The sequence below is a fragment of the Bactrocera latifrons genome, unplaced genomic scaffold (genome assembly GCF_001853355.1).
Source record: "Bactrocera latifrons isolate USDA-ARS-PBARC rearing strain unplaced genomic scaffold, ASM185335v1 scaffold_85, whole genome shotgun sequence".
Classification (NCBI taxonomy): Eukaryota; Metazoa; Arthropoda; class Insecta; order Diptera; family Tephritidae; genus Bactrocera; species Bactrocera latifrons.
In genome coordinates this window covers 941894-966684 of record NW_017537545.1, presented here as the reverse complement: position 1 = coordinate 966684, position 24791 = coordinate 941894, and the positions used below count along the sequence as shown (strand labels likewise).

General features: G+C 35.9%; 1 protein-coding gene across 5 annotated transcripts; it reads left to right on the top strand.

Annotated features, from left to right (window-relative positions):
- Positions 1-4979: 4979 nt before the first annotated feature.
- LOC108977214 (oocyte zinc finger protein XlCOF8.4) lies at positions 4980-24014 on the top strand. Of its 5 annotated transcripts, XM_018946811.1 has the most exons (5): positions 5053-5654; positions 21200-21479; positions 21543-21924; positions 21994-22166; positions 22242-24014. In XM_018946811.1, the coding sequence occupies exons 2-5, from the start codon at positions 21230-21232 to the stop codon at positions 22994-22996; spliced, it is 1560 nt and encodes a 519-aa protein (XP_018802356.1). In that variant the 5' UTR covers positions 5053-5654; positions 21200-21229; the 3' UTR covers positions 22997-24014. The 5 variants fall into 5 exon arrangements, with proteins under 5 accessions (XP_018802354.1, XP_018802356.1, XP_018802355.1 ...); XM_018946809.1 differs by lacking the exon at positions 5053-5654 and adding an exon at positions 4980-5002 and having other exon boundaries at positions 21200-21924; XM_018946810.1 differs by having other exon boundaries at positions 21205-21924.
- The last annotated feature ends 777 nt before the right edge of the window (positions 24015-24791 follow it).

The following is a 24791-nucleotide window of genomic DNA, read 5'->3' as shown; positions in this document are numbered from 1 at the left end:
ATTTCTAAGCATTATTCTTTGATATTATTAGGCCCACAATAATTGTCAAGCCTTTATTTTAAGTATTACAACCATAACCTCTACACATATTATGTTCGTATATATTTTATAGTATATATGTAGAAATTTGTCTTCGCAATTAGTAGATTTGTCTACGGCAACAGGTGCTCCCTGCTAATGCCATCGATGTATATCTTCTCTATTCTGTACGAATAATGCATAATTTGCATACGTATTGTACTTATATACAAGTGTGTACATGCACTTTTTGACAAATCTTTCAAAATCCATTAGAAAAAAAGCAAAATGTGTGCACTTATTTTGGCTCGCAACCATTGCCAAAACTGTGTTCTATTTTGCCTTTTTTTAGAAAATTTCTTTGTTCAATAAGTACATACACACATACGCAAATACTTTCATATATATTCGTACATATGTCCATAGGTATATATGTGCGTCAATGGCAAGCAAGGCAAGGAAAATTCGAAATGAGCCCATGAAACTCGCACAGATCACCTTATTGATTTACCAAAGCAAACTAAGCCGTAAAACCAAATATTTATTTATTTATAGAATAAAGCGTGGAAAATTAATAGTACTCACATACATACATACATATATACGCACCAGCACATCTAGCGACGTCTTTCGCACCTGACAAATAGTGACATAAAGTTCATTATACCATACTAGCGAAAAGCTCAACACATGCACGTCAGACGCTCACGTCTATATGAGTGGCACACACCTGTGATCAAATCGTTAGAAGCATTCACATATAATTTGTGCAGGGTGGTTCGTCGAAAACATTTGTAAAATTTGATGTTTTCTTTCTGCTTAAATACGAGTTGGTAAAGTATCGACTAATATTATGACATTCTCTTGATGCATAAAGCACCGGGGGTTACGATCGCGAAGTTGCCCTCAGCAGAATCTGAGAATTTAGAAGTCTGCGAGCCGGGATACCATTGAATTATCAAACTTTGGTTTCAATCGAAATTACTAGTATTACCGGAATGCCAAGCCTAGTACTGGCTGTTGCTTCTATGCTTACATTATTCTTTACAGGGAGGCATGGGAGGTAAGAAATCACTGGAAAAGAGGGAGGGTGAGCTCTTTTACGGATGGAACAAAGCTAGTCGGGATTATTAGTAGAAGAATACACTGTTGGGAACTTCCCATCAGCTGCAATTTTAGGGTTCCTGACAACTCCAGCGTCTTTCAAGCAAGGGTAGCTGTTACAAAGGTAACAGCAGATCTGAAAAAGATATATAAACTATTTACTTATATCTAGCATCGATCTATTTTATGAATAGACTGGTTTGGATGCCCGACCACAACGGTATCGTAGGAAACTGTAAGGCTGATAAGCTTATTAGAGCAGGTACGTCAGTCTCAATAACTGCGGAAAGGGAACTAATGTCACGCTTTGTCCAGGGCATTTAAAAACACCTTGCATACTCTTCACTTCATAACTTTAAGCATCCAAGTGAAATACAAAATAAATTTAGGTTACACCTTAGTTTCAGCAATACGTAATTATTATGCTACTAAATTTGTGTGTTTAATATAGTGCCGTCTATTGACTATGTACTTAATCAATCCAGCCAACAGTTAACGTCATCTGTTAGAATATTTTAGAGCCAACGGATAATTGTGACTGACAAATAATAGATAAAGACCTCTACAACACCCGAAGCAGAGTGACAAGCGTGTTGAAAGAGGCAAGCACGTTGAAAGAGCATTAAACTGCCAAATAATTTATGCACTGTTCTTGGGGAAAAATGAATTCATTCAGAGTATTTTTCCGAATATACAGAGTGATTACTTGAATCATAACTGGCTCAGTGAGCGGGCTATTTTGGCAGTCAAAAATGTTGATGTTGACGAAATTAACTTCCAAATACAACAGCTGTTACCAGGCCATCTGATGTATTTTAAATTAATCGATACTGTTCTTAATGAAAATGAAAGTGTAAGTTTTCCAATTAAATTTTGAAATTCTCTAAATATAGCCGGAATGCCACCCCATATTCTTTTGTTAAAGAATGGTTCATCTATTTTTCTCCTGCGTAATTTGTATTTACCTCCATTATGCAATGGTGCGAATTTCTTTATCAAAAACATCACCGGCAATATTCTTGAAGCAACCATATTATCTGGAAAGTTTAAAGGTGAAGTGGTCCTGTAGCCACGTATGATACCATTGGATTCTACGATACCCTTCAGGAGCTACAATTTCCAGTTCGTTTAGGTTTTCCAATGCAGATAAGTAAATCTCAAGGCCAAACAATGTTCATTTGTGGTTTAGATTTGGAAAACCCTTGTCTTTCTCTAAGACAACTATATGTTGCATGTTCACGTGTAGGAAAACCATCGAATCTATTTGTGTTAGCTAAATATGGATTAACCAAAAATATTGTGCAGCAATTAGTGCTAATTAAATTTAGAATAAAGTATTGATAATTAAAAGCATTGAATATTATTTTTAAAGATTTAAAACTATTTGTTAGAAATGTAAATAAAAAAAAAAATATCTTACCAAATTCAATAGTATGAAAATTTTGTTCAATCATATTAAAAGTCCTTCCCTTTCAAATTCCAATCCAGTGGATTCTTTTACCGTCTTTAACGTTTCCGTCTTCGTTCGTACAAAATAATTTCATTGTATTAAGGGGTACTGTTCCCCATGAAAAGTATACAACAATGTAATATAACAAATAATTTAGCCACAGCAAGGCGTGACAGAGTCTGCTAGTATATAATATATATGTATATATTATAAATGATCAGCATGACGACCTGCTATATATATGCTGTTTGTCGGAACTACCGATATCGAACTACTATAGCATATAACTTCTATACAAACTGAACAATCGGGATAAAGTGCTTGTATGGAAATCTTTTGTATTTATAAAGGAAATTTTAATTTCGATGCAACCAAAGTTATCGTTTTTTCTTGTTTTATCACAAATAATAATCCGTATATGGGTAACCCTTTTAATTTTTTAATTTTGGCTAACATAATTTACATTGCGCCGAACAATCAAACCTGCTAATGTGGAAATTGTCAAAAACGCGTGCTGCGCATATTTTTTAACTCATCGAAAATCATAACACTCTACCGAAAATAGAAAACTTTTGCACTTGGCTTATAGCCACTTAACTACAAACATAAACTAGTAAGGAAGGGTTAAGTTCGGGAACAACTGAGAGTCAAGTTTTCGCACAATTTTATCTATTTTAGGCACAACTAGAGATAACTAACATATTGACCGATATATTATACATATAATGTGGATTAGGGAAGTCTTGACTCGATTCAACCTATTTTTGATACATAGAATTACTACTGTCAGGATATTAATAGGGGCTTGAACAATTTTGGGTCATAAGGTAGCATAGGAACTAGCTATTGATTAGTGTACTGGAAAGTGAAATAATCAAATGAAATTTAAAATTATGTTATATGAGAAGTGGGCGTGGTTGTAATCACGTGTCACTTGCTAACATGTTCCTAATAGTTCTATATCTCAATTTAGTGCTTATAGTTATAGCTTTTTTTACGTTTTCGATTAATGTCATTTGTGGGCGTGGCAGTGGCCCGATTATGCTCATCTACGAACTCTGCCTTACTTTTTTTGTCAGTGATCGCTCATACCATCTACAACAAGAATTTTTAGTCAATTTACAGCTTGCACGGACAGATGGACGGACAGAAGGACAGACAGACAGTCACCTGGATTTCAACTCTTCTCGTCATCCTGACCGTTTATATATATATATTTAACCTTATATCTAACTCGATTATTTTTAAGTGATACATACATCCGTTAGGTGAACAAAACTATTATGCTCCGTAGCAACATGTTGCAAGAGTATAAAATCTGACACTAATGAAAAAATGAGAAAACTTAATGCTGATTTACAAAGGAAAAGAGTGAAGAATGGAAGCCAACTAGCTCTAGATCAAACTGAAAGATGCTCATATGTAAATGGCATTAAGAAAAAAACTTGAAAACACTTTTCGAACATCGGAGACCGGCAAATTTTCACCTTTCCCTCGATTGTTTGGAGTGTTTTTGTGAGTTTCTTGACACTGATTGTTGACGCCCGCAGGCAAAATGCGCTCTAACAGCGACTCATTAGCTTGCGATCGGCAATCGAACGCCAGAACATCGTTACCTCAGTTCGCCACATTTTTTGCTCGCCTTGATTCTGCGCACTGCCCCTTTTGCGTACTCTTACGCATTGTCGGGATAGCGTGGCACGTACCATGAACTGAGTGGCTGACAAAAGAAGCCATCGACTCGTCAGCTGAGCGCAGAATGGGATGGCGAGGTAGGGGAAGTATACATATGTACATATGTATAGTATATATTCTAACGCCACTGCCATTATACGCGGCCAATGGCTTGCGCATAAGGGTGTCATGCTTAGTGGTGAAATAGCTCTTCTACTAGTAGATCACTACTTGTATACTTGCATGATGGTTTCCAAGAAATGGCTTTGTTGTGCTTTGACTTCTTTTACATGCAGAAATTCCCCGTTTGCTCCACCTTTTCGTCAGCACTTCCGTCAATTGCACGCAGCCACTCACACGTTAAAATTCATATTTACATGTGCTAGAGCATCGGTTGCTCTCGAGCAAAACTGACTCGGATTTATTTTTAAAATATCACACTTGTTTGGCAGCGCTCGTGATCCTCTCAGCTGTCTCCCGCAGCACACAAGAACGAGGGAGGCCTTTTCGTATCCTAAGTGCGCTGCGCAGCTGCTACCGTATTGTTAGCGATGATCGGCGTTACCGTCATCCACACAGCCACCACCGCCAATTGCCACAGCTCAATACAGGCGGAGTCGACGACGACGGCGACGGCGATCGACCACCGTCATTCGTGGCATAGCAAAGCGTCAACACCAACGCCATCAACAGCATCCCCCTGCAGCCTGCGCCATGGCGGTGCACGCGTCGGAAACATTTTCGAGATGTAAAAATGTAAGTGGTATTTTCAAAAACATTTCAGTACTTTTCGAGATTTCCAAGTGATTAAACGTGTATACACAATCAGACCACGAACCAAGCGACGACCAACAGCGATCAGGCCAATACGGAGCTAAAGCAAAACAGACGAAATCAAAATAAATTAAAAATACAATTTTTTGTGCGAAACCGGTGAAAAGTTGAAAATATTTTCCACCGAAAAGTGCGACGAAGTAGTGAATACAAGTATATACATACATATAAACATTGTATGTTTATTGCGAAATTCTCGACAATGCCTATGTGTGGGGATTTTAGATTTTCATAATTCAGTGGAACTTCTCGACCTATAGCAACAAACAAAAGACCCCTAAAACAGAACTGAACTAATTTTTTTTTTTTTTKAATATAAAAAGATAGAGAAACTTTTAATTAAAAACATCAAATTGTGACAACGGTGTTCGTAGACGTGTACTGCGCTGGTGGTGTCGCGGAGTGTCAACGCTTTGGCACACGCGGTCTCATACTTTCGCCGCGTTGGTCACTTCCCGTCCACGCCGCTGAATCATCCGTCTAAATTCTGTCTGTGTGCGCAGCGTCTTTTCGCAAAAATATTGAACGCAAATCGCAAACTAGAATTTGAAAATCGTGCCGCTCCAAATTTCAGGTAAGTCTTTATGCGTTTTTGAGTAGCAATTTGCTTCGTTTTAATTTGTACAACAAACACGCTGTTTATCGCGACGATGATTTGGCAATAATATGGCTATGCATAACATTTTATTCGTAAATATCTAAATTTGTAAATATTTATCATAAATATTTTGCTAAATCTTCACGCTAATGCGCACATACACATACATATATAGTATAGGCATGTTTATATGCATGTAGTGGTCAAAATTTCCTTCAGCACATCGATTTTTAGGAATTGTTGTGAAATTAGTGATCGCAGGGTAGGAATTGAAGAGACCATAAACCGGACTATTTTCGTGCGGATAGTCATAAAAAAGGTTTTAAATAAATGCATTTCGAAATTTTACGTAAGTCCATTATGGCTATAAAGTTGTACCAACAAATTAAAATGTCATTAAGTGGCCTGTGTCTAAGAAAATGTTTTTATGGTTTATAAAAGTTTCTTCTATCACTCAGCCAGCGATTATACATACTTATGTAAAATATATTTTATTTAAATCTCGTGTGATAAATAAAATCTCAGAGTAATGTAAACACTCATATACATATGTGTGTATATGTATAAATAAAAGTGTTCCCAAGTTCCAAACGATCTTGATAAGCTACGAAGCTGCCGATGCCAAGTCATATTAGGAACAGGTACTACAGAAATGTGATATTAAATATGTATATCGATTTATGGCACTGACGTCGAAGAATCGTTTAAATTATAAAGGCCATATGGAATTTTATTCGAATATTTACACTTTATATCAATTCGCTATTGCTCTTTGCAAGAATAAATTCTCGTTGACATCTGTTTCCACTTTATAATTTTCACGAGAGACAATTTGGCTTTTAAACTGTTTTCAAAAATTGCTTTTAACAATTTCACTCAATAATTCAGTAATATTATTTCTCTTCATGAAAAAATTTCGTTTAAAATTAAACGGTTATTTATTTCCCTACTTTTTTTTTAAAGAAAAAACACAAAAACGTCAAATTTAATGAAGAATGCTTATTATCATTCCAAAGAACATTACTTGCTATTTATTTTTTGAAGTTTATCTCTTTCAAATGTTGGCCGTGGCTACGTCTCAACACAGCCACTCCATCGCGCGATGTTTTGCTCCAAGCCCTGAATCGAAACGGGATTGTCCGCATAGACTTTAGACTTTACATAGCCCACAGTAAAAAATCTAACGTTGAGATATCACACGACCTCGGTGGCCAATTGACCGGCCCAAAACGTAAAATTATTTGCTCACTGAAGTGTTTTCTCAATAAATTCATTGACTGATGCGATGTGTGGGAAGCGACGCTGTCATGCGGAAAGCAAATGTCGCCGATATCACGAGATTCAATTTCCGGCATCAAATAGTCGGTTATCATGTTCCGATAATAGTTACCATTGACGGTTACCTGCTCATCAGCATCATATTTAAAGAAACCGACCTACAAACCACATCAAGCGGTTGTTTTTTTTTTTCGGGATGAAATGCCAACTCTTGAATCTCTTTTTATCTCAAGGATTTACAAAGGTTTTTTTTTTCCATGATGAAAATATTCGAGAAAAATTATTATAACCAATTTAATCAATTGATAAAACTTTGGAAGATTACCTGCACGAGCTTGTAAAAAATTGTTGAGCTCGTGGAGGAAACAGTTTCTCTTTGGAAACACCGTAATAACAAATTTAAGTGAGAAATGTTTCGAATAACAAAAGTCGGTATAATCTTCCAAAGAATATATTTTATAGCTAAAATCAGTTTTCTTAAGCGTTTTGCTACTCTACAGTATTCATGATATTTAAATCCTCCTAAGCAATCATGATCTATGATCCCATTAAAATCATTTAAAATTTGTTTATGTTGGCAAGACCGATGAAACTGTGACTGAAAATAGTTGAAGTTCGTAATACCAAAAAACTCGGTGATCGTCTTTCAAATCAACCAAGTTACAGCAAAGTCATTTTCTGTCAGTTCACTTGACTTTACACATATATAGTTAGTAGACACAAAAAGCGAATTTTCCTGAAATTTTTTCTGAGAAAACTTCTAAATTTGCTGGTCCAAGAATGCACACACATATAATGGAATTTTTTAACTGTGTTTTAAGACTTAATATTAGTAAAAATATTTTTTTGGGAAGGAACCACAGCTGATCTTTGGGAGTTATTCTCAAAACTGGATGCTCTAAAATTAAAAAAACCAAACAAATTATGTTAAAGTATTGTTAAATCTAGGAAAGAAAACTAAATTTTTTGACAAAATGGCGGTTTCAAGAAACGATTTTCGACCAATATTTCGTTCTTAAATTGTTAATAAAAAATATTTATCGGTGAGAAAAAATATTACGATTAATTACTAAAAAATATATCTAAGAACTTCGTGTTTAAATTTGAGATTAATCAGTTTAGTCGTTTTCGAGTAATGTGGGTAACTGAAAAACGCGTTTAAAGTTTGGATTCAAGCACACTGTAAGTTCGAAAATATTATATTCGAAATTTTCTGTGTGTATTCTTAACTATATGTAAATTAAGGAAATGAAATAAAAAAATATATTTTTTGAAAACTCTATGAAAAATATATGAAACCCAACAAAATAATACAGAAACATTTAAATAAATGAAATGGATTCGGATATATTTTAAAAATTGGTGCACATTCACCAATTTAACAAAGAAACACATTTCCGTCAACTCAATTGAAAACTTAGTGGATAATTTAAACAATATGGTTTTTTATTGTAATGACTCCTAAAAACATATGTATGATACTAAATGATCCTCATTTCACCACTCCCAAAATATGGAATATTACATATACATACATATATGTACATATATCGTAATATGTAAGTAGATTTAGTTCGCTAGTAAATTTGACAGCAAAAACCTCGAATATATAATTAATGAATCCTTATTGAACGTAAGGATGACCGGTAACAAAAATTGTTGAAATCGGTCAATGACTTACTTCCACAATCAAACACGTAAAGAATGCTCATATATTTAATATATACTACAAGCATATGTAGTTAACATTCAAATGGCTGAGGAGTACTTACATATATAAATAATTACTGTATATCTATTCTGCACTCTTAAAACTTTCGAATTAGCAAGCGTGCCTCATTATTATTGAAATATTTCGAAACGTCAAAATTTCTGGCGCAACTCATAAACGTCAACAAATGTACACAATGTATAAATATATATGTATAAGTGTATTTGTACATATGTATATCTGTAGTTGGTTGAACATTTCACTTAGTATTTGAAATGTGCTCGCATTTATTATTCTATACAATAAATGTTCATAAATTTCTAAGCAAGCGCTGCGGTTGCGATAATTTTAAATTTGCTTCCTATATTCTATCTTCGGCAGCAATTAGGACACTAATTTAAGCAGCTCTTATATTTGAATACAAAGCCATACACTTGTACATATATATAACCATTTAAAAGTGGGACATTATAAGCGAAATACATACATACATATATAATATTTAGTACACACACCTATTTCCATTTCAAATTGCATCTGCAATTGCAACAGCTGATGACAATTGTAAAGCATCTGCAGATAATTTATCTGATAAAAGATGATTATGGCAAAGCATTTAAGAGAATTGCTACAATAATATAAATATTATGTATATACCATATATAAGGGGCCTGGGGAAAAATACAAGATATATTTATGTACATGTTTAGAAAAGAACTTACTTTTGTAGTTACAGTGGGCAATATCTGTCAAGGTAGAGGCACTGCTCCCAAAGAACCTGTTTATAATATTAACTTCTATGTAGTATGTGAAATAATGATGAAGTTATCTATATCCTCATACTATATACCAAACAGAAATTATTTACATATTTACTAAGATATGTTTACTCTATATAAATTCTACTAATATACTATATAATACTATGAGCAAAACATAGTACAAATTTGTTCATTATTTTAAAATTCTTAATTTATTCTTCAAAATCTATGTCGTCACCCTAAAAGAAATCCCTCTAAGCCTCAGCACACTAGTGCCAACGGTTTTGTCAATCCTCGAAACAGTTTTCGGAATAAATAGGTAGATAGATAGCGATTTGCGTTTAATGTCTTCAACTAACTGACTCTAAACGTTTTCCCCGCAGCGGGCATTTGAGTTTACTGAATTGTCTGAATAGAAGTTACACGGAGCCAAATTAAGCGAAAAATCACAAAGAATCAATGCAGTATGCGACGGTGCAAGGAAGTCGGAGTGCACTACACCTTTATAATCGAAGAAAACTATCTACATAACATTTATTACCTTCGACACGATATTCGGTCGATTAATTGTCTGTTTTCGGACCATAAGCATAGATCCGGATCCGCGACAGTAATAATACGTTTAATGGTATCCTGGTAGTGGGAAAGCATTGTTTCAGCACAGAAGTTAAAGCGACGCTGGTCATAGGCCCAACTGATCTTTAGAAATGATTTTCACTGAACTTTCCGATATTACAACGATGCCAGTAAGATATCTGACTGTTAATCGCTGATTCTCAAGCAACAATTCCTTTATTTTATTGACGTCTTTGAATAATTTTACCAATCAGTAACACTTTTTCGCGACAAACAATTATCGTCGAAGTCCTTTTCCAACATTCTCATATCCTAATTTGTACTGATTTGTCGTTTAGATGTCACTCGCATTGACGATCGGCGTACAGAAATCGGATAAATCGGAATGGATAGACAGATGACGTGGAGACCTGAATTTCCACCTAACCCAAATACTGAGTGACCATGGATGCTTTAAAAACTATGTGTTCGAAATTAATCATGACGTTAGTCGGTATTGTCCAGAGTGCATAGAAAACTCTAAACACATAATATTTGAATGCCTCGTTTTTTTACAATATAAAGGAAAAGCACACAATACATATGTGTCAGTCCTCTGATAAATGGAAAACTGTCAGCGAAGCGTTAGCTCTAATTTTGACAAAACTAAAAAAATTAGATTGGAAGTCACTCAGCTCGTACAATTGAAGGAATTAAATGTCATTTTCTCTCGCATGAAGTAGTACCTAATCCGGTGATTGCGTGGGAGAGACATGAGTTGAGAGTAGGTTAGGTTAGGTTTTGATGCCCTTAAGGATTAAAATCGAAATTTAAATTAATGTACTCGTAGCTTTCTTTTTCAATTAAGGCTTAAAGTACTCAAATTGTAAATAATAATCATAGTAATCGTAAGTCTTAACCAAATCGTTTAAATAGCACCTCAGGTTCGCGTGTTCAAACATTTATATGAGTGCGTGTGTGTATGTGGTGGCATACACGAGCCAGCTGCATTTACGTTGCCGCAATCAATGTCAAGTGTGATAAATGTGATTGCCTCTGTAAATTATTCTACTCATAATAATTAACCAAATGCGTTGAAAGCGGATTTTCGCAAATGAAATTTCAATTGTAGTTTACGCGAGTTTGTGTGCCCTGGTGATGTATGTAAGTGTTTCTGCAATTGGATGCTGATAACTGTGCGGATAATTAATGGTTTTGCGCATGTGAGTATGTGACGAATGTTACCTAATTACGAAACAATGTATTCGTGTGTGTTATTTATTTATGACTGCACTTGTACTGAACTTTTTCGAAGTATTTCATTTAAATGTAGTTAAAGACTTTGCATATTTTAAGGCGTATAATACATTATTTGTCCTACTTTTGGTGAATTTATTTTAGCATAAATATGTTTTGATACGAATTTATTTGCATTTAGCATTATTTACTCGCTAATGATTGTTGTATTCCTTCCAACAGAGAACATGCTCCAATTTAGAATTTTTTTATTGTGAAAAAATAGTACCAGAAAATTGTTAATAAAACGCAAAATATTTAGTTATTCATGCATATTTATTTTATCGCCTTCAAAGTAATACCCACCAGATGTAATACACCTCCTCAAAACACTTTTCGCAAGCACTTTTTGGGATGGCTTTCAGCAACTTCAACGAATTTTGCTTTACCTGTTTGCTGATCGACTGAAAACTGGTTTAATGGAACAGCAATTTCAGTAAGGGGAATACGCTGGTTGATCGATGATATTCACCAAAATCATTCGAATATCACATGTTTCACTTTTTTAATGCTTTCATCAGCTGAAGAGGTTGAATGTTGTTCAGAACTAGGCATGTTTTCAACGATCTCTCGACTCAATCATTGCGATGCTCAGCGTCCGAAAAATGGCAGGTACCCCTATCGGTAGTGCGGAATTTACACACTAACCACCTTAGTAGGGTTCAAGGCTCATTTTAAATCGGCACCCGGTTGCATTGAACTGACAAAAGATAAGATAAGTAAGATCTTCGAACTTCAAGAGCTCCGGCTCCCCGTGGTAATTGAATTAAGTCTCCTATTATACTTCATTGCCGAAATTATTACCAATTGATCTTTTATACATACGAAACCATCCTTACTCTTCCGTCTATAAGGAAATCATGCCACTAAATGCGTCCCACATAAATACCCCGACCTATCAGGTAGGTCTCTCTGATACAAAAATGCATTCAAAGGACCCATGTCCGGTAAGTAAAACACGCAGACTCTGACAAAATCTGAAGTCTTTTTCTATATACTCGTACGTCCGTTAGGTCTATTGTCTCCCGCTTGGCAACAATCAGTTATAAAACTCTCTCTAGTCTATTCAATGCCTTTTCTCTGTGGTCGAATCTCGCTTTGAATTTTATTAATCTGTTTTAAATTATAGAACGCTGATAGAAAGTAAGCATATTAAAATTCTATTACAAAATTAGTCCAGTGGAGCCAATTAGTTTGTGAGATATGTTCTCCGAAAGTAACACACACATGGGACAATCTCCCAAATTATGGATAAGCAATACCAATACATTTTATATCCTGTACGCGATTTTTATGTCAGAAGATTATTAGAAGGAGGAGGAGCCTTGTTCAAAAGTTCATCCAAGTGAGGACAATTCTCTGAGCGCTGTTCACTTGTTAGTGACCAGAAACGATTCTTTTAAATATGGCTCAAGTAGCTCACGACTTCCGGTCCTAGACCAAGTATCCTCTGGGTATCCAAAAAATAGCCGTTTGAATGTGAGGTAAAGTGAAAAGGCGATGCAACCCTCGCACTATTGTAAACTCGGCTATAACCGAGTAAGAGGTGTCTATGCCAATAAAGAAGAAGAACAAATGTTAGAATAAGACGCTATTAAATCATCAAGTGATTAATTCCTTCTAAGATTCATAGAATTATTTTACTATTTACCACCTTCTCTTGGAACGACAGTGAATAGAAATTAATTACGTACATACATACATATCTACATTTCATCACACTAAGCAAAAACAAGACAAAGACAATCCAGAGGTCAGTGTCGGCAAGTAAGAAAAAGGATAATTATGGCAAGAAAAACATATTCCTTCATAAAACACTGCACAGTAGTCGCGCTGACTTCTGTTTATAACGGAAATTATGTAAACAAATCGTTCAGGGTTCAACTTCCAGATTAAAGTGTTCAATGGAGGCTATGCACATACATACATACAACAATTGTATGTACACGTGTACAATATTAAATGGATAAAAATTAAAACGTCTTCAAGTCTGTGCGCATTAAACGCTCCAGGCGGCCCAAGGTGGTCACATTGCCTCCGGTGGCCGCATCGTCGCTTAGTTCGACCAAGTGCCTACGCTATTGCTACAAGCACATACACATACATACAAGTGTTGAAAAACATGCGCTTGAATTCACCCATACAAGCATATGTATAAATATAACGGTAGTGGTGCTGTTTTATTCCATTTCAATGTTTTTCAAGTTTGAACTAAAATGTAAATTAACATTTGCTAAAAATAGACCGCAGCGAAGCCACTGATCGGCCAATACCACCAGCCACAACCACACAGTAGCGCTAGCACGGCATGTACAAAAGAAATATTATTATTGTTGCTGTTTTTGTTGTACTGTATGCGTGTTTATTGCTGTCTCAAGCGCTGGTGGCCTGCAAGTCATTTGCATTTGTTTATGCTCATTAAAAGGATTTTGAACTTATGTCGTTCTATTTTCTTAACAGTTCGATGTTTTGGTGTTTTTGTTTTCCTCCAATTACACTGTATGCATTGCTTTGTTGCAGCAAGCAATTAAACATAGCAGAACTAGACAAAAACAATATAATAGTTGTAAGAAGAATGGTAGAATGGTGAAGGTGTTTTCTACTCAAATGTATACAAAGCACGGAAATCAATTAAAATCTTTGTTGTAGTCTTTCCAAGAAGTACCGTTTCATTTACAAATATACGAGTATATTCGCATATGTGTTCGGGAATAAAATATATTCCTGTTGAATGCAAATCAAACAAAGAAAATTTCCCAGAAACGATATAATTAATATAACAATTTTATATTCTGCAAAACATATAAACATTTATACATACATATATGTATTTAATTGTAAATATGTTCATACTAATGTTCATTTGTGTTAGAAAATATTCAAATGGCACTTCCTAGTTTTGGTCAAGCTTTCTTCCATATTCACATACATATTTACATGTTTAGTAAATTCTTTTACAAACTCACATATTTAAGTGCATACCCTGTAGGAAACCTTACTAGCTTCGAATTTATTATACCCTAAACAGTTTGTAACACCCAAAAAACGTCGAATACCCCATAAAGTATACTTACTACTGTGGACAAAAATAGTAAGACTTTCTAATTTAAACCCATTCCTCGAAACCCATTTTTCGAAAAAGTTTAGGTTGGTATGACTTTAAGTGGCGTCAAATCTTCGTTCTTCTTTACTGGCGTAGACACGGTTATAGCCGAGTTTCCAACAACATGCCAGTCATTCTTCCTTTTCGCTGTTTGGCGCCAATTGGAGATTCCAAGTGTAGGCAGGTCCTTCTCCACCTGGTCTTTCTAACGGAGTGGAGGTCTTCCTCTTCCTCTTCCTCTGCTTCCCTTATCGGGTACTGCCTCGAATACTCTCAGTGGTGAAGTGTTTTCACCCATTCGAACGACATGACCTAGCCAATGTCGTCGTATATCTCATATAGCTCACCGTTCCATCGAATGCGATATTCGTCGTTGCCAATGCTCAAATGACCATAAATCTTTCGCTGAATCTTTCTCTCGAAAACTCGTAACGTCGACTCATCAGATGTTGTTATCGCCCATGCCTCTCCATCATATAGAAGTACCTCTTGGCAAGAGTTATTCTGTGTTGGATTTCGAGGCTGACGTTGTTTATGGCGTTAAAGGGGTTATATGTGTTTACTCGGGTAAAAACCAACATTTTTCAACAATTATTCCCATAAAAATATGAAATATTTTATCAGAAATGTTTATGTTACAAACATACACTCTTAACAAAGAAATTCTGAAATTAAAAAAAATTAATATTTTAAACTCCATTGCGACGCCATTTCCGGAGATCCCTCGGCTGATCTAAAGTGAAAAAAGACGTGTTTTGGTTAAAACCTTAACTTAGCACTTGAACGAAATTGAATTTTTGGCAGAATCAAATCAAAAAATTAAAACTTCTGTGTAAATTTCGCTAAAATTTTCGAGAAATCTTTCCAACCGACTTCAAAAACACAGTTTCGAGAAAACGCGTTTAAAGACGACACACTTCTCAAGTATTTCCGAAACTATTACTCGAATACTCTCGGATTTAGGACAATATTCTAGAGGTGTTGCGGAATTTAATAAGACAAAAAATTTCGATATTTTAAACCCGTAAACCCATGGTTACATAAAATATCACTACGAGAACTGGTTTCCCTACAGGGTTTGGTGGACCATATTTGCACTCGTTATATAGTGAACTTTCCTTAAATTGAAATCAATGCCAACAATTATATTTATACCTCCCTGAACAGCGTTTGGAAAAAAAGTAAACGTCGAAGACTCTATAATATAGCTGAGGAGACTTACCCAGGTCCATTCATTCGTCAGACTGTGTATATGCCAAATAGTCGCTCAGTTTTAAAGCTATCAATCTGAAATTTTTCATCCATCTTTATGCCAACAAGAAACGCCGATATTGGTCTACTATAGCATACTGAGCAATCAAAATAAAGTTTTTGGCTTGATAATATTTTTATTTGAGACGATTTTGTCACAAAATTGAAGTCAAATTTTTTTCTTGCTTAATGAGCTTTTGTTATTGTAGTTTTATAAAATGACGGTAATTTGTATTTTTAATCCGTTCACTCCTTATTTGTCGCTAAGGAAATATTGATGTTGAATGAAACTCAATCGACAAAAGTCGTTTGCAAGCATTCAAAATTGAACAGAATTTTCGAGTTCAGATAGGATTCTTTCGAGGGTACGGGGTTTAGAAAGAATTTTGAACCTTCCACACCATAAAAGACATCCGGTTAAGCCAAATGAGAAACATTGGCTGTAACGCTTGTCGAAAACTCACTGAGTTAGAATATACATACATACTTACATATACACACACAAACACTTCTAGCGTGTCCGCTTAATAATTCGTCTTCATGACAAATCTAATTAATAATTTTGCTGTCAAAGAAACATGTGAATTGCCAGCAGACATCAAATAGATTACCGGATTCCAACAAAAACTATGCAGCAACCACGATATTCGCGTATATAGCCACATGGACATGGTCACAAAGATCCATCCATACATTATATTATATTTATATAAGGCACACACGTACGAATATGTTCGTATGTAATTTAGAAATTTCCCAGATGTCAGCTGTTGCTAGCAGTCGTCGTGACCGCTGAGATATGCGCGTGTACACACCATAAGTATGTCGTAAATGCTGGTTGGGGGCGGTGGCTGAGGAAAATTTGGCAGCCGCGTACCGCGTGTGTTTCCCGGTTTGCGTCTTAAGAGCAAAATACGTACACAAACATTATAGAAACAATAACAATAACAGAAATAATTAGAAGAAATACACATGTATGTTCCAAAATCGAACAGGTATGCGAAACAGTATGAAAGCTTTTAAGAAACATACTTACACAACACAAATGTGTCTCGTGTGTATAAAAATAAATGGAAAATGTATAATAAAAAACTAGAGCCTATTAACACAAACGCAACTTAGGGGGGGCCTTCCTTTTTTTCTTCTTAATTTATGTTTGTCATAAAAAGGCGGGGGAATATTTTTAACACTTAAAAGTAAATGTTGGAGACCCTTTAAAAATATATGCATAAATGATCAGCGTGACGAGCTGAGTCGATTTAGCCCTATTCGTATGTCTATATATGATACAGACGAACTAGTTACTCACTCAATGAGATATTTGAGATATCGATGTGAATTCTGCACACGCTCTTTTCTCACCAAAAAGTTGCTAGTTTTTCGGAACTGTCGATATTTGACCATTTTAAATGTTTTTGTGGTATGTCTGGAGATATACTACTTGTATATGGATATGGTTTGAAACGTCCCAAAGTACATTTTTCCAAGTTTTGACGTCCTTTTATAAAGGTTATTTAACAAAGTACAGGCGTGCCTTTATGTTTCCTTTAGACATGTCTACTGGATATACTTAACCCGAATTTCTTAAAACGATCAGCATAGCTTTTATTGATGAGGACTCTATCAGTATGCTCTGTTGTTGATTGATTCAACAGCTCTTTCAAAGAACAGTGTTTAGCGATGGTGTAGTGATCACCTCTTCGGGCCGTTCGATACCGAAGGAGGTTTCAGACAAGATGACTCCCTTTCATGGGACTTCTTCAACCTACCAACAACAACGTCAGCCTCGACATCCAACGCAGAATATATTTTGCCACTAGGTGCTACTTCGAACTAAGTAGGCAGATGAGAAGTAAAGTCCTTACTTGACGAACAAAAACAAAACTCTAAAAGTCACTTATTATTTCCGTCCTGCCATGTGATGCAGAGGCATGGCAGTCTATGACATCATCTGATGAGTCGACGTTACGAGTTTCCGAAAGAAAGTACTCGACGCAATATCCGCAGGGAGAAGCAGAGAAAGAGAAAGACCTCCACTCCGTTGGAGAGACCAGGTGGAGAGAGACTTGGCTTCGATTGGAATCTCCAATTGGCACCACCTTGTGAAAAGAAGAAACGACTGGCGTGCTGTTGTTAACTCGGCTATAAGTGGACGAATTTGGCGAAGGTCGTCCAAAATCAGTTGTTGTTTCGGACACTATTGATCAAAACTTTTGAACTGATATTGCAAGATCGTGATATTGAGACAACTATTGGTAACAGGGGAACCAAGGCATATTAAATATTGCATGAACATTTTACTTAAAAAAACTGTGTTCATGTTGGATCCCACACAATGAGAAAGGTTACAAAATACGATACCGGTGTTTCGAAACATGTCTATAACATCGTGAGACTGAAAGTATACAGCAGACGACTGTATGAGTGTTTCCAAATGAGTCGCCGAAAAGTGATGGATAATATTTTGAAAAACAATAAAGCGATTTTCGATCATTTTTTTTATTCTCTAAACCTGAAATATAAAAGACAACCCTCGAACTCTGAAAGTTCACTGGAAATAACTCTTAAATCGCTTCGATCTATGCCAAGATATATTTTAATTTAAATATATTTTTGAAAATCTAAAAAAAAAATATGCGCTAATTATAAACGATAAAATTAACTGTGTGTCTTCAAGACAAATTTTCATTTCTAATACACACACATATACTACATACATATGTACATATGTATACTGAAATATCTTTCAGCATAAAAAATAGTATACCTTTCTGCCATTAACTACAAGAAAAAAAAAAATAAATAAATAAATTAGAACACCTTCCATTTTGAAGAAATGTGTCGGAAGTGAAAATTCCACGAATCTTCTGTATGTGAATTCCAACCATCAGCAAATTGACCACAGATCTTTATAATTAATTGTGCGTTGTTTATAAGCATTAAATTGGCTTGAGTGCACGGAGATACACAAATATACGTATGTGTTAATGAATGTGCGAAGTGTGGATAAGCGTATGTTTTGGTTTTGGTTTTTCCCACACTCGTCGTTTCGCCGAACAGGCCAGTCGCCCCCCCTCCTGCACATGTTTCGTCTATTGCCGTCGTCTTGTGGCGCGCAGGGTTGATCAGTTATTTTTTTTTTTTTTTTTTTTTTTTGTTTTTCGTTGCCGTCTTCTCGGTGATTTGGCCCAAATTCAACTCATTAAATTATGGGCGTCTAAAGAAAAATGACGCACTTTTCGTATTTAGCAGGTTGTTTCACCTATCTCGTGGTATTATAGACCCACAGCTACAGCGTCGGAAGAACAGCTGAACCGAATGGGCTGCGTCATGCGCTTCTTGTGAATTTTTGATTGCGCACAAAAACAAAATTCGATACTTAGCAATTGGGCAGTGGGTTTGGTGTGGACCAAGTGGCAAAGTGGCGATCACTGCTGGTCAAATTTGCATGTATGTAAATATACAAATATGTATATATATATGTATAGAGAAATACTCCGCTGGTTACGATGTGGCTGTGGTCGGGGTTTAGACCCTTGTGCCAAAAAAAACAACAATATTAATTTTAATCATATACGAAGTCTTTAAGGGGGTCCATGTACAAGTGGTTTAGGTCGATGACGCTTATGTACATACATACATATATACATATGATGCATTTATGTGTGTATGCAAGTGCGTGCATTCAGCTAAGTACATTGTGAAATTCAAATGGATTCGCTTCTGGTCGCTCATGTCGTATGCCCTCATAGAGACCTCATGTGGTGTGTGAATGTTTTCCTAAAAAATAATACGTGCTGAAAGATACGTATATTTGCTTCAAATGAAAATTTCCATCTGATTTGTAGTTGGAATTGATCCATATACTAACTTTTATGAGCATTTCCGCCAACGATAAAGCGGCAAAACACATTTTCTGTAACATAAAATAGTAATTATGGCTTTCCCGGCTTTATTGGATTATAATATATATATGTAAACACAAAACAGATACATATGTATGTATGTACGAATGTTAAAGCACATACATAAGTTTATAAAGACAGACTTCAAAAATATGTATATCTATAGGGGGAAATATTTGTAATGGGGAATGTTTATTGTTATTCGAAAGAACATTCTTTGTCATTTATTGTTTGAACATTATCTATTGCCAATCTTGGTCGCGGCTAAGTTTCAGGTGGTCCATATGTCGAGTTCAATTCTCGATAACTCCTTCGAGCTCGTTTAACTGGTAACTGGCGTATGACACGCGTAATGTTTTACTCCAAGACCTGAATCGAAGCTACTTTACATATCCCCTCATAAAAATGTCTGACTGTATGATATCACACGATCTTAGTGGCCAATCAAACGGCCCAACACATGAAATTATCTGCTCACTGAAGTGTTCTCTCAATGTCGCCGAGATCTCGAGCTTCAATTTCAGGCATCAAAAAGTCGATTATCATGGCGCGATAATGATCGCCATTGACGGTTACGTTCTCACCGACATCATTTTTGATGAAGAATGGACCGATGATTCCACCGGCCCACACGCCACACCTTTTTCTGGATGAAATGGCAGCTCTTGAATCTCTTCAGGTTGCTCTTCGTCTTGAATGCGATAATTTTGCTTGTTTATATATCCATTGATCCAGAAAAATCGTCGGATCTTCTTGGAACTTTTTAAGTGCCCATACAGCGTGGCGACATTGCTTGAGAAGGTCAAGCGGCTTCAATTAATGCACAAGCTGTATTTTGTACACTTTAAATTTAAGATATCGACATAAAGTACACCAAATCATTTCATACGTCAGCCTGTAATGAGAACGGCGCTGAATCGACTCTTCATGTTCTTCGTGTCAGCTACGGCTGATATAGTTTCATCGCTGCGTAAAATTATCCAATAACGAATGCTCAATCTACAGATGTGTGATGGAATTATGAATAGTATGCTTAGTCCGATTATGTTGACCATAGTTCAACTAGTTGTTCAGGCGAAAACCTTTCCATGAGGAAGAAACAATACTGAATAAAAATAAAAAAAAAAACTGCTTGACAGGCCTTTGAAAAAAGTACCTCTACTTGGATCACCCGTTACATATATGGCCATATCTAGGTTAGTTGAACGACTGCTCATATTCATCAAATATTCATCGCAAAATCATTTACTTAATATTTCGTCAGCAAGTAACCTTGTCGCTTTTAGAATCGTCGCAACCATCAATAGCGCGCGTTAAAACACGATATTGATCGACTTATTTTTTTCCGGAATTCAAAGGAATCGACGCAGACGATCTCTATTTCCAACCAGACGGTGCGCCGTCTTATGGTTCAATTCTAAACTATAAAAAAATAGTTCATTTTGATAAAAGCTGAGTATATTATTTCACATCCCATTATTCTTGTTGACAGACCTATGTAATTTTTACCAAAAGGCTGCACTTAAACACTTTTTAAATATTCGGAGCGATTTCAACACATATTCACTTTCCATTTTGCACAACTTTAAGATTGAAGAATTTAATTAAATCAAATATTGCTTCATAAAAACCTCAATCAATGTCGTTGTTTTTATTTTCAGAACAGAAACTAATTAAAATATAAGGCCAAAATGACGAAAGAGCAAGCAACCGCAATACCAGAAGAGCTGTACAATCTCACACAGTTGGCTGAGGTTACACTGGCTGCCGGACGACTCAGCACAACTAATATAACAGAAATTAAAGACTACATAAAACGTCACAAGGCATTGGAGTATCTTGCCGATGAGACAACAGCCCCGAAACCTGCCAACGTGCCTCAAATATCAGAACCCTCAAGCGCGATAGCAAAACCAGTAAACAGCTTGAACAATGACTACGATAATAGCTTGTGGCACACAAATCAAGAGTTCAGTGTTAAAAACCAACGTTACGACAACACAGAATTTCAGAATAACCAAACGGATGATCATAGTTGTAATTCCTCTTTGACGGTGCAACGTACCACATTTTATTCGTCCTCCGATGATGATTCCAACTACTATAGCCACAAGGTATTTGATCGGAAGAAGTTGCGTCGCTCTACAATTTCCGATCACTCACGATACGATGAGCACTCGTGCAGCAGCTTGCCTAGCTGCAGTAGTGACGAACATTTCATGGGCTCCTCAAGTAATTCAAGCAACTCAGAGGGCAGCAAATTGAGCGATGGTGCCGAGGGCAGTGCCCATGGCGTTAATTTACTCGACTATGAACACATATGTCCGGAATGCGGCAAGAAGTACTCGACATCGTCCAACTTGGCAAGGCATCGACAAACACACAGGTATTACAAAATATTTTTTACAACCAAGTAATTCGGTGTAATTAAAGTTACAAATATTCTGTCATAAAGGTCAATCATGGACAAGAAGGCGCGACGATGTCCGTACTGTGAGAAGGTCTACGTCTCAATGCCCGCCTTCAGTATGCATGTGCGCACACATAACCAGGGTTGCGAATGTCAGTACTGTGGTAAATGCTTCTCTCGTCCGTGGCTGTTGCAAGGTCACATACGAACGCATACTGGTAAGTCTTGAAAACACGCCAGTATCTGGAAAATACTGTCTAATAATCATCTACATTCTTTCTTTAATCAATTAGGTGAGAAACCCTTCAAGTGCAGCGTTTGCAACAAAGCTTTCGCCGATAAATCCAATCTGCGCGCTCACATACAAACCCATTCGAATACGAAGCCTCATACCTGCGCCCGCTGTGGCAAGGCGTTTGCGCTAAAGTCCTATCTGTACAAACACGAGGAATCTTCGTGTATGAAAAACCATCAACGTAATGGCGAACGTAGTGAGGCGCGCCCAATCAGAAATTCAGCAAATACGACGAACGCTCCTATCGTTAAAAGCCAGAACACGCACTCGTTGACGGACTCTGCCAAGTCCACGTTAGCCACAAAACTATTGCAGAAAGAGAAAGATCGACGTCAAGCCGGCACACTCACCTATGGTGAAATTCTGCCGGAAACCATACACAAGCCACTTGAAATCACCACCATTTTGACGTTAACTGACAACAACTGCACCATGAAGACGAATGTGGCGCATGAGAAGTCATATACAATGCTCACAAGCCCCATGTCTCAGGAAGAATATGAGCGCTTTAAGCGCATAAGCGTCATACAGACGGCAACCCCAAGTGATATTGTCTACCGCGACCATGGAATTGGACCCACCGGCATTGCTAATGCCGCAACGCACATCCCCTTACAATTTTGTAATGCGGACAATGAGCATCCACAACAGGTACAAGATCAACCGGTTGACTTTTCGCCAAAAAATAATTTTACGCATTCGACAAAGACCAGCCCCTTTGAGTTGACCGGCAATTATGCAATCTTGGCTTAGTGCAGAGGCACGTAAACGTTGAAAATAGTTCAAAAAGACAATGACAAATTTGAAATAGTTAGACTGTTGGTATGTATGAAAACTCTGGAGCTTCACTATAGATGTGTCCAGATTCAGAGGTTAAAATATTACATAGAAAAGACGTGAATGTTACGAATTGGTTTTGATGAAAAAAAAGTAAATTTCGAATTTTATAAAATGTTTCGTGCTCACAATCAATTGCTAACAAAGTTCTAAGAAAGAAGTGAGAAGTAACTCAACAATCTGATATAATGAAGAGAACGTAAATTAAGTCGAATGTGAACTTTGAAAGAGTCCCACAGAATTGTGGAATTTGTTGAAGACCTCTTTAATTAACTGACTGAATTATTGTGAAAATTGAAAAGATTTTCAAAAGTGATTTTGAAATACTAAATTTCAATCTAGTCAGTACTTCTACAACCACTAAAAAGTGGACTGCTGCTTAAAACTTTGTAAGCATTTGAAATGGCGAGACTCATTGGACCAAACACAAAATAAATAAAGAAAATATTGATTAAAAAAAAAATTATTTAACTGAAAAATATATACTCTGGTAGTTTAGTAGAAAACTGATTGTGATAATTATAAAAAGATTAGTCTTAGCTCATTACAAACTACGCCATAAGCCTTTGTTTGCTTAAGCATATAAGAAAATTGCTTAAAATTGGCAGCACTTGTAATACAAACAAATTAATCAAATTGTTTAATACTATAAATATATAATTTTACAAAAAAACAAAAAAACAAAAAAACAAAAAAATTAAAATATCATATTATCATATTTGGAATTCATAGACGTATAATTGGGTATATGCAGTTAGTTTAAGTATATATTTTTAAAACTTTTAAATATAAAGCAATGTATGAGCCCAATTAATCTTAAGATTTTTAACCCAGTGCCGTAAAACTTTTATTTACCGTTAAAAATATTACCCTATTTGAATGGTAAACAAAGCGCAAACCAATTTTCATATACTGAAACTCACAAAAAAAAAAACGCAANAAAACGCAAGAAAATAATATTTTAAAATAAATATCAAAATTAATTTCTATACATAAATTATTAAAACAATAACAAATAACTAAAATAATTTATTATTGTCTGAAAGCCTAACATACACCAAGAATCCTTAACCTAAAATTACATATTTGACAAAAAGTGAAATGCAACTCTGTGCTGCAACAGCGCTGTTCTCAATATTCCTCAAATTTATTTATTTAGATTGTGTCAAAAAAGTACACGGAAATTATAAATAAATCCCAAAATATTTAATTATTCATCAGTATTTATTTTGTCGCCTTCAAACTAATCCTCAAAAGATTTTATACCAATACCTGTTTGGCTTTAAATTCCGTCGCAATCGAAGTTCGATGTGATGGTGCGTTATCATCGTGCAAAATTCATGAATTGTTCTTCACACAATTCCGGCCGTTTTCGATGAATGTTCTCACGCAAAGGCCTCAATACGGTCAAAGATGACTTTTTATTGACCATCAGTCCCGAAATCAAAAAAACATTGAGCATCAAATCGATTGTTGAGCGGCTTTGGCGTGTCTTTTTTTTTTTTTTTTTTTGGTTTCGGCTCACTTTTTTTCCTCTATTCCGATGATTGTTGATTTGTTTTGCATGTCAAACTCATAAGCCCTGATAACTTGTTGCCTCTTTAAGAATTTGAGATCGGAATTCGCACGATCAAGCATGCCCAAAGAGACCTGTTTACGAAACTCTTTTTGAAAAAAATTTAGCTTTATCGGGACGAGTCGACCCAGAACG

Excerpts from the sequence above, each read along its gene's own strand:
- LOC108977214 (XM_018946809.1), top strand. The coding sequence starts at position 21,230 with ATGACGAAAGAGCAAGCAACCGCAATACCAGAAGAGCTGTACAATCTC. Across the intron at positions 21,925-21,993 it reads AGGCATCGACAAACACACAG|GTCAATCATGGACAAGAAGG; the intron begins GTATTACAAAAT and ends TCTGTCATAAAG. Across the intron at positions 22,167-22,241 it reads TCACATACGAACGCATACTG|GTGAGAAACCCTTCAAGTGC; the intron begins GTAAGTCTTGAA and ends TTAATCAATTAG.